A 17,642-nucleotide genomic window follows, 5' to 3' on the forward strand; every position below is an offset into this window, starting at 1 on the left:
TAGTATCAGAAGCAGGGCATTTTAAAAATACTGAAAACTAAGGTGTGTAATCAACCCCCAAACTTCCACGTACTATTCCTCTATTTGTCACTTTTCTAGACATTTTTATAGACGGCGTTTCAGTTTAAAAAATTGTTTTCAGATATGAAAAAGACACAAAAAACTGCAGTTCTTAATTTGCATTTTTTTTCCAAAGCAGTTATAATAGTTACAATTTTAAAGTTAGCCATAAAGAAAAAAATGTTATATTTGCTAACATTTTTTCAATTTTAAACATTAAAATATTTTTAAAAGTCTTCTTGTATTTAATTTAAAAATCAGTTATTAGTTAAAGTAAGAAGAGGTTTTGTTGAATGAAGGTTTTGAGTTAGGCTGTCTTGGGCTTTTTTCAAAAAAATTTTCTTTAATTTTTCAAAAATAATTTCTGTAGCTTGAATCCCAAAGGACAAAATCAAGATTTAATTGAAACAGCCCTTGTGAATGACCACAGAAATGTTCTTGATATCTAATTTTTCAAATGTTTTCCCAACATTTGTAAATAAGCAGTAAACCTGGGGGAAGAAGTTGTTGTCGTTGGTCGTGAAAAAATACATGCATATATGATGCCTTAATTTTTACATGTTATCCTTCCCTTTACAAGATTACCATATGTGAAATCCACCATAAGGTAAAATTCAGTAGGTTGTGGGAAAAGTCAAAACGGTTGCTTTTTGGATTGGGTTTTGGCTTTTTTGTTTCTTTGGGATTTTGTTTTGGTTTGTGGGGTTTATTTTGTCTTGTGTATGTGTGTGTTGATTTTGCAAAGATCCACAGGCTGAACAAATACCAGTGTGTGTTTCTTAGGAACACAAAGATGGTACTTGATAGCATGAGGGCCACCAGCTTGTCAGACTACTGCTCTTCAAAGCAGAACCACTGCTAGTTTGTCAGGTTTTATTTTTTACAGAGAATTTCACAGAGGACATTTCTTTTTCTACTTAACAATGTCCAGGTACTCTGTGTAATATTTTACCTTGGTTTGGCACCAAACACAAAACACATATTGGAAGAAAGGAGAAAGAATTTTAGTAAGTTCTGAAGGTAACAACGAGGAAAGATTGAAGGTCTGTAACGAATGAAACCTAAAAAATAATAACAGATTAATGGTAAAGACTGAAAGAGTGTAATACCCACCTTTCCATGGATAAAAGATAATCTAAAATTACTGGTCAGTTTGTGCTTCCATATTCTTTAAAGAGAATGGATTCAATTTTTCAAAAAGGACCACTCATATATAATGAACATTTTCTCTCTGAGGACACTGAAGATGGCTGCCAGAAGAATCTTCTCTGTCTTTAAACCAAAATTTTCAGGAATCATTTCCGTATAATGTTAGGTACATGTGCAATGTTTAATGTATTCTTCACAACTTAATGTATTCTTTCTTATTTAGCAATTATTTTTTTGCCCTCATTCTCAAATGGAAGATTTTTTTTAAGATAACTAGCACAGGAAAATACTTTAATAGAGAAGAGTTTGAACAATGAATATAGAGGCTAGCCCTTGAAAATTCTTACTCCTTGGACACCAGTTCCTTCTTTTGCACCATGCATTTTATTACTCTTTGGTTTCTAGTAAGATTTATCAGTGATCAGGAAGGAGGATCATAACAGCTCCCACATCTTGTCCTTCAAGAACAAGAGTTCTTTTGGACTCCTCTGGATTTCAGAAGAGGAATCCTCGTCTTCACCAGTTCCGCACTTATAGGTCTGCAAAGCACCAGTTTCCTGTTTGGGCCTATTATCTTACCTGTCACACAGTGAGATTTCTTTGTCTAGGTTATATTGCACAAATGGAATTGACATTTTTGTTAGAGCTTTCATCTCACTCCAATCTTCTCCTTCCCACAATCTCCTATTTAAGCTTATGTGTTCAAAATTAACGGTATTGCTCTGTTGTCCTGGCTGCTCTCTTGCACTACAGGAAGAAACTTCATAACATCCATAGCCAGCAGTGCAAGCCATCCCTTACCAAGGATGAACCTTCTTGATGCATGAACCTTCTTTAAGTTTTTTTTGTTGGCAATTTTTGGAGGTTTTTTGTTAGTTTGTTTTTTGGTGTGGTGTTTGGGGCTTTTTTTGTTGTTGTTTTGTTTTGATTATGGGATTTTGGGGGGCGGGGGTGGCTGTTGTTTGGATTTTCTAGGCATAAAGGAATGGGAGTCAAGAACTAAGATGTCATCTAAAGCAATAGAAAATGTTACAACTAAAAGACTTCTGAGACAAGGGAACTACACCTGAGATTACTTTTTAAAAATATGTATCCACAGCTTTTTCTCTTTGAGATTGTCTTAATTATTCTGTCTTAGACTCCCAATTGTTGCAGAGAATGAGTGCTGGCTCCCAGGATTCTATGGTATCCCTATCAAAGTCAGACACTCTTACTGTCCTTGTAATCCAAGGGAAGCATTTTTTAGTTTTGACAAGGTGCTGGTTTTTCCCGAAGTGCCTGAACCTCATGGACTCCATAACTGATAGAGGAGGTAGAAGAATATTTATGCTTTCTTACTAATGTTTTGCATGGTCTGATTTGCTCTCCTGAGGTTTATTTGGGAATTAATGGACTGTTAACAATCATGGACTGTTCCCATGTCTTGTATCATGGTCAGGTTTACTTTGCATCACTCCATTCTGCCCTTGATGCCTAACATGCCAAGACCTCCTGTTCCTTTCTCAGCACTGGGGGCTGTGTGACTGCCCATGGCCACAGCACATCTCGCAAGATTCACAGACACTGGGAAAGCATTCCTCTTGGGTGGCTGAACAGTGCACAGTGTTCTCTTCATTTTTGGATTGAAATGTCTTCCTGTGGTATTTAGGGTATTGTGTACACAAAATGGGTGATTTTGGCTATACTCTTATCTTGGTAAAACCAGTGGAAGAGAGTGAGGGAACTACTCAGCAGCTGTAGGTCTTGTTCAAGCTGGGATTTAGAATTGCAGTGTTGTCCTCGAAGTGTTCATGTATGCGAAAATAATAAATTGCCCAAGTGAGTCATAATATTGATGATAATGGTGATAAAGGGAAAGAATATTTCACTTTATCCATTAGACTGAAAACATGGATTTTTTTTTCTTGTGATGATCTCTTCAGAGATTAAATAGGTATAAATAGTATATAAGTAATACAGTAATATAGAGAGTATTTTACCCTAAACTGTTCATTTATGTCTCTAATTTTAGCAAGAGTTCTTATGATAACATAAATTACAAATTAAAGATAAGACTGTGGGGGTTCATTTACAAGAATCCAGGGATGAATTACCAATTTAATTTATATGAAGTACATTTTAGTGGTAATTTTTAAATGCAGTTCATTATTTTGAAAAATACTGCTGTCTTTCCATCCTCCTCACAATGTCTGTCATCAGCTTTCTCATACCTCTCAGAAGTGGCTAGCAATCTCTTTGTTTTCTTTTTTAGAAATGTAAATAATAAATAAATATCTGTATAATCACCTTTATGTAATTAGAAGAAATCCTTCTAGATACTTAACAGTTTTTTCCCTGCAATTCTTTGTTGTTTATGTTTCTTATTCTCTATGAAAACAGAACTTTTCCATTACCTACGTTAGTTAGTGCAGTTGTTAATACAGTTTATATTTAAAATGTTTTGCTTTTACACAGCTGTCTGCATAAAAACAAATGAGAAGACCTTCTGAGGATATTTTTTCTGCTTTTATTAATATCTGAAGTGGCTAAAAATAAGTAAATAATTGAATAAAATTAAACATAGAGCTCTCTTTATCAATTTTGTTCCTTGAATATTGCAACCAATTTCTGAGAATGCCTATACCCTACATACATTTTAGTAATTTTTATTTTGAAACAATTACATCACTTCCTCAAAGTAGCTTGGAAGAGTCTTTAACTCTTGAAAATCTGAAAAATGATCCAAGGAAAATAATATATAAATAGTAATATGGGAGATGGAACAGCTTTCCCTACAAGGACAGCTTTCCTGCCCACTTACATTAGAAATGCAGAAATATTTCAGTAGAAAATGGTTCACTCTCTAAAACACATGGAAATGAGGAGAGGTTAAATTAATATTTCACCATTCTTTCAGTTATTTTGTTTCTTTTTTTCTTATATATTCTCTTAAAAATAACTTTAGTTTCCAAAGATATAAAGCTGTATGCTTTGGAACTAAGTGGGTAAATCAAAAGAAAGTTTAAACACCGTCTTTAAAATAGCATTTTCATTTTGGTTTCTCTCTATTTTATATGAATTATATGGAAAACAGATGGAAGCATTATTAATTTTTTCCCCCAATGAGTTTTAGTGCAGCATATTTGTATGTGTTATCTGAAACATATGAATACTTAGTATTGCTGCTGTTAAATTTGTAATGAGTTGTAGGGATTGTGAAATTCCCTGACTGGCTCTCATGCAAGCAGTTCATTTGCAGTGCTTAGATGTGTTAAGATTAAGCAGGGGGAATATGGCAAGCACTATCCCTGACCCTAGATGAAAAATTCAAATTTCAAGCTTTATGAGTTTGCCCCAACTCTCGTGCTTGGAGGAAATCAGATAAATACTGTGTAGTCCTGAAAAAAAAATCATGCATAAAACCTGGTCCTAACTACAAAAGATCTCATGGATACCATGTCTTATGTTGAAAATTCCCTAGTAAGTATAAACCCATGGAAATCTTGGGGTAAATTTTATGCATCAGCTGGAAGTCTTTCCTTGTATATAGCAATACTTTATGTGCACAAGCATGTTAGGTGTTGGAATAATAGTATTTATTAGTATTTATTTAAATAGCAGTGTTGGAAACATGAAAACATTGCTTTTGCTTATGCCACATCTTCTCAACTGGCTTGCCATAATACCCAGATATTTTCAAACAGGACAAAATGTCATGAAATATCTCCAGTTAAGTTTTCAATTAATTTGTAGGAAAACATTTTAATGTATGATGTTGTGTCTGATAGATATTAATATTTCAAAAAAGTTCAAATTATGTATATACTGAAATACTAAATATTATTATTTTTAATAAATATTTATTTCTTCAAGTTCTGTAATTTTTCTGTGGAAATATTAAGACCTTGCAGAGGATGTCCTGTACATCTGTATATTTTGTCAGTTTACTTCTCCATATTGGAAAATAAATCACAACAAAAATTAAATCACATAGTTGTGATCGTATAATTGATCATTATGAAACTACTTGTATAAGTACTGTTAAATAAATAGTTAATAGTCCTTATATTCCCTTGAAACTTGCAAGGACAGATGGAGTGCAGCATCTGCTTTAGTATGAAAGCAGGATAGTGTTCTTAATATGTACAGAAATTAGGCATGGGATACAGCAGTGTTTACTTGTACAGAGACATGAAATGAAAGGGGTAGAAAATGAAAGCTAAAATACAGGTACTGCAGGACAAAACCTTTATCTTTGAATTGGTGTAATCATTATACATAATATATTCTGTTATATGTATATCAGAAGCGTTTTCATAATCTTAAAAATTGTGATTTATATTATTACTAATTTTTTTTCTTATTTTCTATAATTTGATTGAAAAATCATTGGTTGCACAATGCACAGTTCTGTAGTCAGACTTGTCTCTTGTTATAGGAGCAGTTAATTTCTTGGAGAATTTGGCCCAGAATATTTCACTCCAATTCATTTATATATGAGTGTTTTATGTTTCTTTGAAATATAGTTAAGTTTTCTGCTCTTGATCTATGTGGTATTAGTATTTACAAAAAGAGAAAAACCAAAATTCAAAAAGGACTAGTCTGGACTGATTCTATTGATTTTCTTTTTGTATTATTTAATAAGTTGCTGTAGCCAGATGCTGCAATGCTAGGCTTTTATAAATTGTAGAATAAATTTAGCTGTAGATTAATTGCAAGTACGTGAATTAAAATTACAGGTAAAACCTTTGTTTATGAAGTGTTCTACAGCAAAAAAATTTTTATAAATGATCATTGGTCAGTATTAGTACATGTTTAAGAAGACACTCAAAATCTTTGAGTCTAGGAGTCAGTTCTAGTGATTACAAATTTTTTTTTCCAATAACAGCTGAATTTGTAATTTGTATATGTGAAAGGGCAATTCCAATGTAAATATTGCTGTAATAAAGCAGTTGAACTGCAATTGTGTTACCACTATCAATGGGACAAGTGTTTTTCTTTAGTAAAATACCTGAGATGAGAAATGTACCTCTTATCTACTGGTTAATGTCTGTAGTTCTCTTTGGGGAACTAATTTAAACACTTCATGAGAGATTGACATTTTCAGTACCTTAAACATCCTTAAAAGCTGTTTTGTTCACTGCAAACTATATTTAGTATGACCTCATAATAATGTAGCACACCTCAAGTGTCATGCCTGTCTTTACTATGCACTTTGGAGCTGTGTTCATCTATACTAGACAACTGCACTTCAAGGAAAGACTTTTTTTTCCTTGATAGGCAATTAGCAGTAATTAGGAAGATTCACTTCAGTAAGGTGTCAACACGAGATTGTTTAAAAAAGTTGAATGTCAGTGGCTTTAAAAGAGGGTTCTTTTCCCTGACACATAGGTATGGCATGTGAAACATGAAATGTTAATTTAACTTTTCTGCTTATTATTCATGCACAATATTATTTTGTCATTCAGATACTACACTGACAGAGTGCAAAGGGTGTTAAAATAGTGCTGCTGGAATAAAAAGAGGATTAATCTACCATTGGCCAATTAGCCAAAGGGTACTTAATGGTCTCTAAAGGCTACTGAAGTCTAACAACTAGCTAAAGCACAGGCAAAAAGTCCTCTATATTACCTTCATTTATTTGACATTTTGTGGAATAGTCAGCTCCTCATAACTGCATTTGACTGAAAAAAAATACATCTAAGTGATTCACTAGATTTTACTAAAATTTCAGAAGGACAAATGACAAATAAGTTCTATGTTTTAGAAGTTTGTCGTGCTTTTGGGGGGGTCTTTGTTTCAATTTAGGGATGGGATATTAAGTCACCAAAGACTTCTGTTTGATATTTTGTCTTCATGTCTAGCATATTAAGTAATCAACCACTTACAGCACTTGGATGAAAAGAACTTTGATCGAGGATTTGAAGTTATTTGCCTTTTCTCTATATGATCACCTTAAGTATTCAGCACATCTTTTTAGTCTGGTTTATATCTTTTCAGATATCTACATACCATCTTTATTAATTTTAGGGGTTTTTTTTCCTATGACCCATCAGGCAGAGGAAAGTTTTGATTCAAGGGAATACTTTTGATTCAAAAAAAGGGCCAAGTTTAGTGGGATTGACACAATAAATTTGTATGGAATACTCTAAATAGCTTTATCATTTTGTTATAATAATATTTGAGAGAAAGTGTAAAATCATAAATACCTGGCTCTTTACCTGCAAGCATGCTTTGAAAAGTTTTTTTATGTTTTATATGTGCAACAAGTACTGCTTATTTTGTGTTCTTCATGACCAAGCTGTAACTGTGAGAAAACAGTGTTCTATGTAAAACATTTATAGGAGCACTGTTAAATTCTAAAATAGAACTTTTTATAGGAGCTATGCATACAGCAAATGTAGTCTATTACCTACTGTAGCAAGGTTTCTTAGAGAAAAGAAATATGAGAGTGTTAACTTCAGTTTTCTTACAGACATAGCAGTGTTTTCATCTGCCAGGATTTTAGGGTGGGAAGCTTCGCAGAAAAGGAGTTTTTTACACATCAGAGCGTAAAAGTTAGCTTTAGTTTACAAAATGAGTAGTAAAATAAGACTATGTCACTGCTTAAAAAGTGTGTCAAGAATGCCTGATTTACATCCTCTTTTATAATTTTTATATAATATATTTTGTAAATATAAATGTGTGGAATCATGTGCCTTCAGTAGCAGTACAGTGTCGGCTGCTTCCAGCGGAAATGTTACATTTATACATGCCAGTTGCAGTAGGATAGTGACTTCTGTAAAGTGGTCTCAGAGCCCCTTACGGAGTGATTGTGATGCCAAGGAGCATTAGGCCATTCCAGAAACTTCCTGTGTTCACCCGTTGGGCCTTCCACACAGCTGTCTCTCTGAGCAGAGGGCTTACGGTGAAAAGCCTTGCTGCGTCACTGGAAGTTTTACACTCACTGCCTAGAAACTGAGGTTTCATCACTTACTCCTTTGTGAACAGCAGAACAGAGTGTCATGGGTATACCAGGAGCAAGGAGATTATGATAGATGGATGTTAAAATATTGAACCTATAAACATCTGTTAAGCCAAAAACACTCTGGAGGAGGTGCAGCAGACAAAGGCCGCTACATCATGGTGGAACAGCAGTAGGCTGCCTTTACCAACATCTGGTATAGCTGATGTTTAAGATTCTTCTACCTTTCATCCTGGTGACCTCTTCCCCTGGAGTAAATTCTTTTTACTCTGTCATTCAGGATTTGTGTGCATGGTAGCACACACACAAAACTGCTGTTATGTCTAAAAAAGAAAAAATAATTTAAACTTGACCTAAAATATAAGGAGTGGTGAAGAACACCAGGGTAATGAACTTGTTTCTTAAGTAAATGTAAGGAATATCTTTTAGACATAAATATCCTGATAGGGCAGTGGGGCTGCTTTTTACATCCCTCATGGATTTACACAGGATTTTCTCATAACTGCTCAATAGATTAAAAATAGAAGAGTAATGCAGTAGAATTATCAGTCCTGTAGTACATTTACAATATCTATAGAAGTATTAAGAGACAACTTTTGTCAAATGTCTGATTGCAATTGCGTGCCTGTCTGCTTTTGCAAATTGAGGCTCTGGTGCATGATATGCTACTTTCAGTTCATCCTTGTAGTTCTCATGCTGTTTCTGAATTTGTATAGATTCTTATTTTAAAATCTTTTTTTCTACCTCCTTAAGCAGTTTCTATAACCAACTGTCATCTTTAGTACCTGTCCTATGAAGACCTTTTTGAATATATTTGCTATAATTTTTGACAATGTAGCCAATGCAATTCATGATGTTTCAGAACTGATGCATACTGTCAGCAGCAGCAGCTTAAGAAACTTCTGAGAGTCATGAACTATCTTGGGCAGATATGGGGGCATTTCTGATTTTGAACAGAGATATTGATCTAGCTATGATTTTTTTTCTTTTCTTTTTATGAATAATTTATTATAGAGACACTGAATCATGAAATTCTGCATGTAGAAATATTGGTTATACTGAAAAAATTAACATAACCCTCATATTTTTCTATACTATGTCTTTGTGTCCTACTACTGTTTTTTCTTATGGAAATGGTCCTAAATGTAGTAATTATGAGAAGAATATATCAGGTTAAGGAGTAGTCAATAAGAAAACACAGTATCTCTCTCTTGTTTAATGACAGCAGACACAGAAGTGAATGGAAAGATTAACTCCCTTACTAAGAACAGTACCTACCTCAGACACATACGTAAAATGCCCACTGACTTTAATAAGTGCACTTGATGAATATGAAATAAATATGGTTAGAGTTTTAACTTTAAATACCAAATGAATTTTCCTTGTAGCCATGATATTTTTTTAGGCTAATGCAAAATATACAAGCATTATTTTCTCATTCATTATGGGAATAAATGTGACTCTCTTTGTCTGTATATATGTGATCTTCAGATCCTTGTCATGGGAGTGTAAGTTTTTATAAACACGTGTATGATGTCATTTTTCTAATGACATCAAGCTATATGAAATCTAATTTGTAAGTTAAATAATAAACTGCTTGAAAGTAAAATACTTGACTTTCACCTTTTTTGCGGGTGTTTTTTTTGTTTGTTTGTTTGGGGTTTTTTCTTCTTTTTGGGTTTTTTTTTTGGTGTTTTGTTGGGGTTTGGTGGGGGGGTGGTGTTTGTTTGTTTTTTGATTTTTGATTGGGTATTTCATTTGGCACCAGCATATAATCAGGACCACATTTAGTTATTTCAAGCTGTCATGTGTCTTCTCTTGTTTCTGATCAGGATTCTTCACAAAGTAAGGGTTTTTTGCATTTTGAGGTATTTCAGTACCATTTTGTACAACTGTTTCTTATGTTAAGCTACTGTATTACAGTCTTACTTGGAATAATAAGATAGGATATTAATAACCTTTTTAAGGAGCAGAGAGCTGTTAAGCCATTGCTGGCTTTTGGCTGACTACAGTTTTGTGAAAGTTAATCACTAGCGCAGAGATGGTTTCCCCTTTTTGCAGAACAACATTCAATATTATTTAAATTAAAGCAATTATTTAAAACATTACTTCTGTAAGGAGTAATGTGAAATATATTGGTACAAAGATTGAATAAGTCTTGTTAGTTGTCAGTCAAGTGCAACAAGACTGAGTTTGTTTGCATGATATTTATTTGAACTAAATCCCTAACAAGGCTCATCTGCTAATTGGACTTAGCATTTATGTTGCTAAGTGAGAAGCATTTTGGCTGCAGTATAGGGTGGTAAGACCTACCCAGTGGAATAAACAACTAACATCTGTTATCCTGTCCTGCTCCAGCTTGTCTTTTACCACTTAAGTACTTCAGCCCGAGTGTCAAGGTTATGGAATGTGTGGTTCTCTGGCTATGGTGCATACATTGAAAGGGATGGAATAACACATAGGTAAAGACTAGCCAACCAGGAGATGTTTAGTGCAGCTGGTCCACTTTGCTTTAACCTCTACAAGCCCTACAAATATGAAAACAAAAGCCAAGAGAAGGGTGTATGCTTTATAGCAGTTGTCAACACAGCAATTCAAGTGAGCTTACAGTGGTCACCAGTACAACAGATTTGACATTTAACTGCCCTTAATTCCCACTGATGTCTGAGATACCATGGTATTTCTTCATGTTCTGTGTAGAAATAGTTGCTGAATTCCATGTTTCAATAGTAACTGCTGTTACAGTTTTGTATGATAATCTTTGTTTGTTGTGGTTAAAACAGCAAGATATTCAGTCAAAGTCAAATTATTTCGCCTTAAAGTAATTGATTGTTTTCAGTGGTACTAGATTTCTTTTTTCTGCCAGAATTGATCTTTGCTTGTGCTAGAGAATTCAACCAACAGCTATGCAATGTCATTACAGGTATATACACACTGTTTATACACAATATACACTGTTTCATTCCACTTGAATGCTGAATGGAGAAGCATCTCATATGACCAAGCAGAAATATTTTTAGGATGATATTGTGATTGTTTATTCTCTTTATAAAACAGGTGTTGACCTCCAACCTGGCCAAGTGGCAACAGGAGAAGGAGGAGTCACAAGGAAAATTAAAGTTGAGAGAACATCTGTCTCAAACTGCTGGCAAGAGTGAAGCCACACCAGCTCCTTCAAAAAAACATTGATTTAGAGACGAAACAGCTGCAGTGCAAACTAAAGGTGACAGAACAGATTATCTAGTGCTGAGGATAATTCGTATGAGCAGTAGTTCATAACTAGGTCAAGCAGACATGCATATACTTCCATATGCCTATCATTTGTAAATCTTAGCCAATGATTAGCAACTTAGGTGTTAGATTGCCTTTGATGTTAAGTAGAAGCGTAGTCATAGACAGAACTAAAAGCTCTAAAACAATTTCTGCAGATCAAATAGGCCAGACAAGGAGCCTTGCTGGGTTTTCGCACAATGGTTAAGTACATCTTGTTGGAAGATGAGGTGGAATTAGTTTGATGAGAATTCAGTTGATTCCTTTCTTCCTTTAAGGAGAAAAGCAATAGCTGTCTGTGAAAGAGGAGCGAAGAATTTGAGCCAATGGGGCAACAAAAGAAGCGTTGTGTGTGTGTCAGTATTGTCTTTGTCTTCAGAGATATTTCTTTTAATTTGTATTTTTGTAGATTCGCTGGTAGGAAAATACTGACTCGTTGATGATTTCACTTTTCAGTCTCAGGTGATTTTGTTGCATGTGAATGATGTAGAGACTGGGCCGTGTTGTTCTGGAAGCTTTCTCAGCAGATGGCCTGGCTCAAACATATTACTTCTTCTCTTCTCACTGGAGGAAATACATTTGCAACAGTATGTCTTCAAGTTGTTTTTTTCCCACTGTTTCCTGTTAAATAGTAGAGGAAAGAGAAAAGGTCAAAATGGTACAGCTTCGTGCTGCTAGAAGAAACTCCACAGTAGCACGAAGCCTGCCAAAGGATCAGCTAGAAAAAAAAGCTGTGTTACATGGTCAACATAGCTGACTCTAAATCATGGATTAGCTGTGCTAGCACATGAGATGTGGGTAATGCTGAGATCCCTGAGCTGTTGATGGTAGTCATGGTATTACAGATCACGGCTATTGCACACTGGATGCATAACATCTAAATTCAGGGATTAGTAAAGGTAGGTCACATTGATAAAGAGACAAGGCCAGCAGGGAGTAGCCATTAAAAGGCACATAAATTGATCTACTTTAATTATGAGAAAGAGGTCTCAAAACCATACACACTATTTTCTTGAGTATTGTTTTTTGGTTTGGGATTGACTAATCTGCTTCTGTTGCTGGTGAGTGGTAATTTCTGTTAATTAGGGTTGTACCTTTTAGATGAGTATCTTCATTATCCAGAAACCTAGCAGTCAACTGATCTATACAAGTGGGAAAAATAAAAAATGTGGATTTATTATTTTTAAATAGCTTACGAGTAACACCCATGCTAGAAGCCTACTCTATTTGTCTTCCAAATGTGAATAGCAAAACAAATTGCTGAAAAATCAAAGGGATTTTTTTTGTTTCTGCAGCAGAGGAAATATTTAGCAAGCATATATAATCTGATATCAAAAATACTAGCATGACTTTTAATTCCTTTTTAAAGATATATTAAATTTTTAATGAAAAAATAAATCATGTATGCAAAACTACATTTAGGATGGAGATAGTTTGTGACCCCAAATTCTAAGTAGTAGAGTAAATTCACTGGCTTCTGAATTGGATGAGAGTTTTGAATATAGGGGCCTCAAAAAATACTTAAATCAAGTTTCTAAAATTCTTAACTTTATCTAAGGCTAGTTTAAGTCCTGTAAGTCATTTTTTAGCAGAAGAATTTGGCAAAGGGTTTTCAATTATTGTTCCAGGCTCTCTAGCTGACTTTAAAATGAGACACATAGTTATTCTCCTGAATATCTGAATGTCTAAGCAGTAGAAGCTTTCCTTAAAGCTTAAAATGTCCAAGTACCTGGCCTTATTAGTTATTTTTTTTTCCTTAGCGCTGTCTTTGCAGTGCTTGTTTATGTTGTATATAATGGCTCTGTGTATCTTTGCCAATAGGAAGAAATGTGTTAACTGTGGGTGGTGAGTTTGGAAGCAAAATAATGTAAGGATATGTCTTTGCCCCTGAACATGAGCAGAGGCCCACCTAAGTACTCAAGTTCATGTCTGGTGTGTAAACCTCATATCTGGGTGCCATGCTTTACCGTAATGGAACTCAAGCTCTACAAAGAGGTCTCAGAAAACTCAGGAATATTCTGCTAGCATATATCACTTTAACAATTTTCTGGTTATACCTCACATTATAATAATAGTAAATAGACTAGACAAGATATTAAGAACAATATTTTACATCTAACTATGCACACAAGAATATATACACCTCTTGAGGTGCACAGAGTTATGTACAATATTCCAGTTAATGTTAATAAGCATTACAAGTCTGCACCGAGCACAGAAATTCTCCTGAAGTATCACTGTTTACAGCATGTCTGATCTGTTTGCTTATTATTTATACATAGCAAGTAAAAAGCTGTAGTACAGTGGCTAAATCTGTACAAAAATAGGCACTTACATATTTTGTGCATAGGCTTAACATGTATCTTTTGGCAACACCTTTTGTACTTCTGCAATATCCCTATGTGATGTGTTTGAGCTGCCATTTCAGCAATGGCATTCAATGACATATGCTTAGATTGCTAAGATGGCTACTCAGTTAAATTTCAGTTTTTTCTTCTGTAGACTGATTCAGTTGCTCTGAATTTAGATGTTAGGTAGATAATATGTGTAATTGTCTGGTGGAATAGAGGCACTTTTTTTTCTTATTATGTACAAATAAGGAATGGCTAACAACTGTATAATTGTTCTTCACTGGAATGACATGTGCCTGAAAATTAGGATCATACCTGGTTGTTATGGAAATGTAGAATTTGTGTTAGTACAAACAAATGGAAATATCTTTGTCTTGTGCCTTGAATTTCAGGAGACATAAAAACAACCACTCTCGTAAATTGTCTTGTATTTCCTAATACCCAAAATGAAAGGAATTATTGGACATTCTTGCTGCAGAGATGTAGACTGCTTGTGCTGTAGAACTATACCATTCAAAGAAGTAGTTCAAATGAAGATCCAGTTTTACATCTCTTCTGTTGTTTTATTCTGACCATGCAAGAGAAAATGCAGTCCTCATTGGTGATTGCAAGTGTCCCAGGGAACATCTATTGGCCATACATTATTAGAACAATGGAAAATTACTGGTTTTCATCATATTTTCCAAGTAATGTACTTCTGCGTAAGTGTTTCTAGAAAGTAAGAACACTTCTTTTGTACCAGTTACTTTCTAAAAACCTTCATAAAATACATAGAAATTTACTCAGATAATTTTTTTCAGAATTTACTGTTGACCCCGATCACATTCAGTCTTTTATACTTATATTTTAATATTTTTAAATATAGAATTCGAGTACTGAGATCACTAAGCAATCGACCACCATTGAGTCACTAAGAAAACAAGTCCAGGAAAAAGAAGAATGGATTCGGGAGCTACCGGCGAAGTATGGTCCCTCTTCTATCCATTGTGTCTGGTGCCACCCAGTGGCAGCTGTAAAATTGCTACAACGTCAACTGCTCCTAGGTTCTTAGGAGAACGATGTGGGGTTTTTATTGCAGTCTTGCACAGTGTTACAGGTTTTTTGTTTGTTTGTTTGTTTGTTTTTTGAAACTGGAGCAGTTTATGCTTAAATTTCAGATTTTTTAAACGGATGCGTGATTAGCTAGCTACAGTATCTGTATGGCAGTAAGAATTCCTTAGGTCAGAGCTCAGACTCTAGAGTAGACCACTTTATCCTTGCTGTAAGTCGAAATGAATTCCTCAGCACTGTTAAACACAGTCTTTCAAATTCAGTAATTCTTTGCCTAGGGGCTAAGAGACATGTCAAGGTTCAGATGCTTAAATAAGATTAAATAGCTAGTCTTATATTCATAAAAAAAAGTTCAAAAGGACAGTTATGTTTGTTTCTGTTTGAATTGATTCAGGTCTACTATTCATTTTGAAATTCAAACATTCTCAAGTATGCAACTGATATTTTTTATTTTACCTGCTGTAGCTGATATAATACTGTTCTTCAATTACATTACTATATCAACTGTAAAAAAAGCTATTAGGGTATCTGAAATTCTTGTCTTCCCAAGAATTTAAGTCCTCTAACCCTTCTTGTTTTTTTATTTGAAGAAAAAATGCAGTTTACTTATTTGAAAATATTTCATTTGAAAAATAGAAAGCCCTAAAAATGGTTAAATTGTAGATTGTTTATTTTCTGTTTCAAAGTGAATTTTTCCACCATAAGATTTTAAATCTAAAATAGTTATTGGATAACATGCTTTTTTTATACAATAGATGCTGTTTTCTTATAAGCTGTAAGACATAATAACCAAAATAACAGTAAGAGTATAAAGGTGAAATAGATCAAGGAAATTTTTAGATGCACTCTATTCCTGGGGATTTTTTAATACGATATTGACATTGTATTAACTGTGTTGTACTCCTGAACATACCATTCACTTTGCTTTCATTGGAAAAAAATCCAGATATCTGGACGTATTCAGGTATTGCTTATGTTTATATTTAAAATATTAGTTTGTGTTGTAATAATGGAAGCATTGTATAAGGCATAATTTTTTCATTGAACAAAGATTACTTTTTAGTACATGAGAGTTTTGAGGGTTTTATGAGACATTTCTGACAAAAGCTGATGTAATTTCTAGGTTTTGCATTTTATCTCATCTAATACAGAGTTTTTCAACTATTTCCCTGTATTACTTAGATGAAAGGAGGCTCATCCATTTCACGTTTTTTTAAAAATAATTTTGCAAAAACAGTGTTTGAATGATTATTTGAGACATCAAAGGAATTTAATTAATTGAATTTTGTGGGCTCAGCAGGTTTCTTTTCCCTTCTTTTGATAATAGTTAAAGAATTGGTGTGATTTCCGTTCAGACAAGCAAAAATCAAATCACAAATATATTGCATATTTAGAAAAATGTCTATTTAATAAGAGACTGAAACTGGGTTTAGTACTTGAGAACCAGGTAAATTGCAAGAACTGCATCAGCTTTCATTTTTGAAAGTATTGTAAAGCTACAGGCATGATAGATTGTCTACTGTCTTTTTACCTTTTAGTTGGTTACTAACCAAATTCTGTAGCAGTGATATACAGTCCGACTTATTCCCCTGGAGGATTTCTCAATTGGAGATGAACCTCACTATGAAAAGGCATTTGAAAAGACTTAAGTTCTTGCCTAAAAGCAAATCAAGAAAACAAGAAAACTGCAAATAAAACATTATAAAGTCTTGGCAGAAAGGAATTTCTTTCTTGCTATTCCTAGTTTTTGGAAAAACAGAAGCTGATGGATTTACAGAAGTTATTTCAACACACTATACATATTAAAACAATACATTGCTTAAAACAAAGGACATACAGTTAATTGAAGGGTGTAATTCCCTCCACTATAATTTGTATTAAATCAGTATATGGTGATAGCTTGAATGGATTCAGCATAATTTAATTTATCTTTGTATAGGTGTAATTAAGTATTAAAGTATTCAGAACACACAGTTCTGAGGATATGCTGTAAGTAGTGGGATTTTGTTTTATGCACTGTAAGTCCATAAAATATAGTAGACCTGAAATAAGGATGATTTTACATGACATATGCTAATGAAGTCCATGCATCTCTCCTGGCTATAGTAGTTAAATGCTTTAATATGTTAATCTATTTTCTACTGCAGTGTTATGAATGATTCACAGTTCTTAGTTTAGAGTAATTCTAACTGTGTAGGTAGTGCTTGACTTCTATACCAAATTATTTTCTCCTGTGAAATTTTAGGATGATTTCACTGAAGGTAAGAGAACTTGTATATGTTTTAGCATATTTCTGCTATCCAACTGATACACTGCGCTTTGACCTTCAGTGCTACAAAAAGATCATGATGTTTGGTTGTCTGTCAGGTTATGCAGCTTATGACCCCAAAATAGAAATAAGCCCTCTGCCAGTTGGCTTTTGTTTGCCTAGAATGCAAGTGCTTGCTGAATGTCACAAGCACTATTCCTGCTTGTGGTTATACAGAATTTTCAGCTCCAGAGAGAGCTACTGTATTACCCTCCATGCTAAAGATAAGGTGCTATTGGGAAGTCCAGAGCCAGAAAGTGAGAACATAATTAAGAAAGGGAGCTAAGGTATGATATGAGAAAAGTACCTGGTTTTGGCTTTGGATAAAAGATTTAGCATGGAATTGCGTGCATTAATGCTGTACTTTAAGTATTGTAAGCACTTCATTTCCAGAGAACCATATTCCATACATTATTTTGATTATTCCACATGGAAATTCAGGTTGACAAATTTTACATAATCTTCAGCAAAATATCAAAGAAATTCCCAGTTACTCAATATTGTCAGGAAA

The 17,642-nt window shown here is 34.0% G+C and overlaps 1 protein-coding gene across 1 annotated transcript in view; it reads left to right on the forward strand.

Annotated features, from left to right (window-relative positions):
- Window positions 1-17,642, forward strand: part of CNTLN (centlein) — a 197,219-nt gene that overhangs the window by 145,847 nt on the left and 33,730 nt on the right. Inside the window, 5 exon segments of the mRNA XM_063423407.1 lie at window positions 11,210-11,329; window positions 11,331-11,375; window positions 14,639-14,736; window positions 16,419-16,460; window positions 16,462-16,566. Coding sequence (XP_063279477.1) covers window positions 11,210-11,329; window positions 11,331-11,375; window positions 14,639-14,736; window positions 16,419-16,460; window positions 16,462-16,566 — 410 coding nt within the window.

This window comes from Prinia subflava, chromosome Z (genome assembly GCF_021018805.1).
Source record: "Prinia subflava isolate CZ2003 ecotype Zambia chromosome Z, Cam_Psub_1.2, whole genome shotgun sequence".
Classification (NCBI taxonomy): domain Eukaryota; kingdom Metazoa; phylum Chordata; class Aves; order Passeriformes; family Cisticolidae; genus Prinia; species Prinia subflava.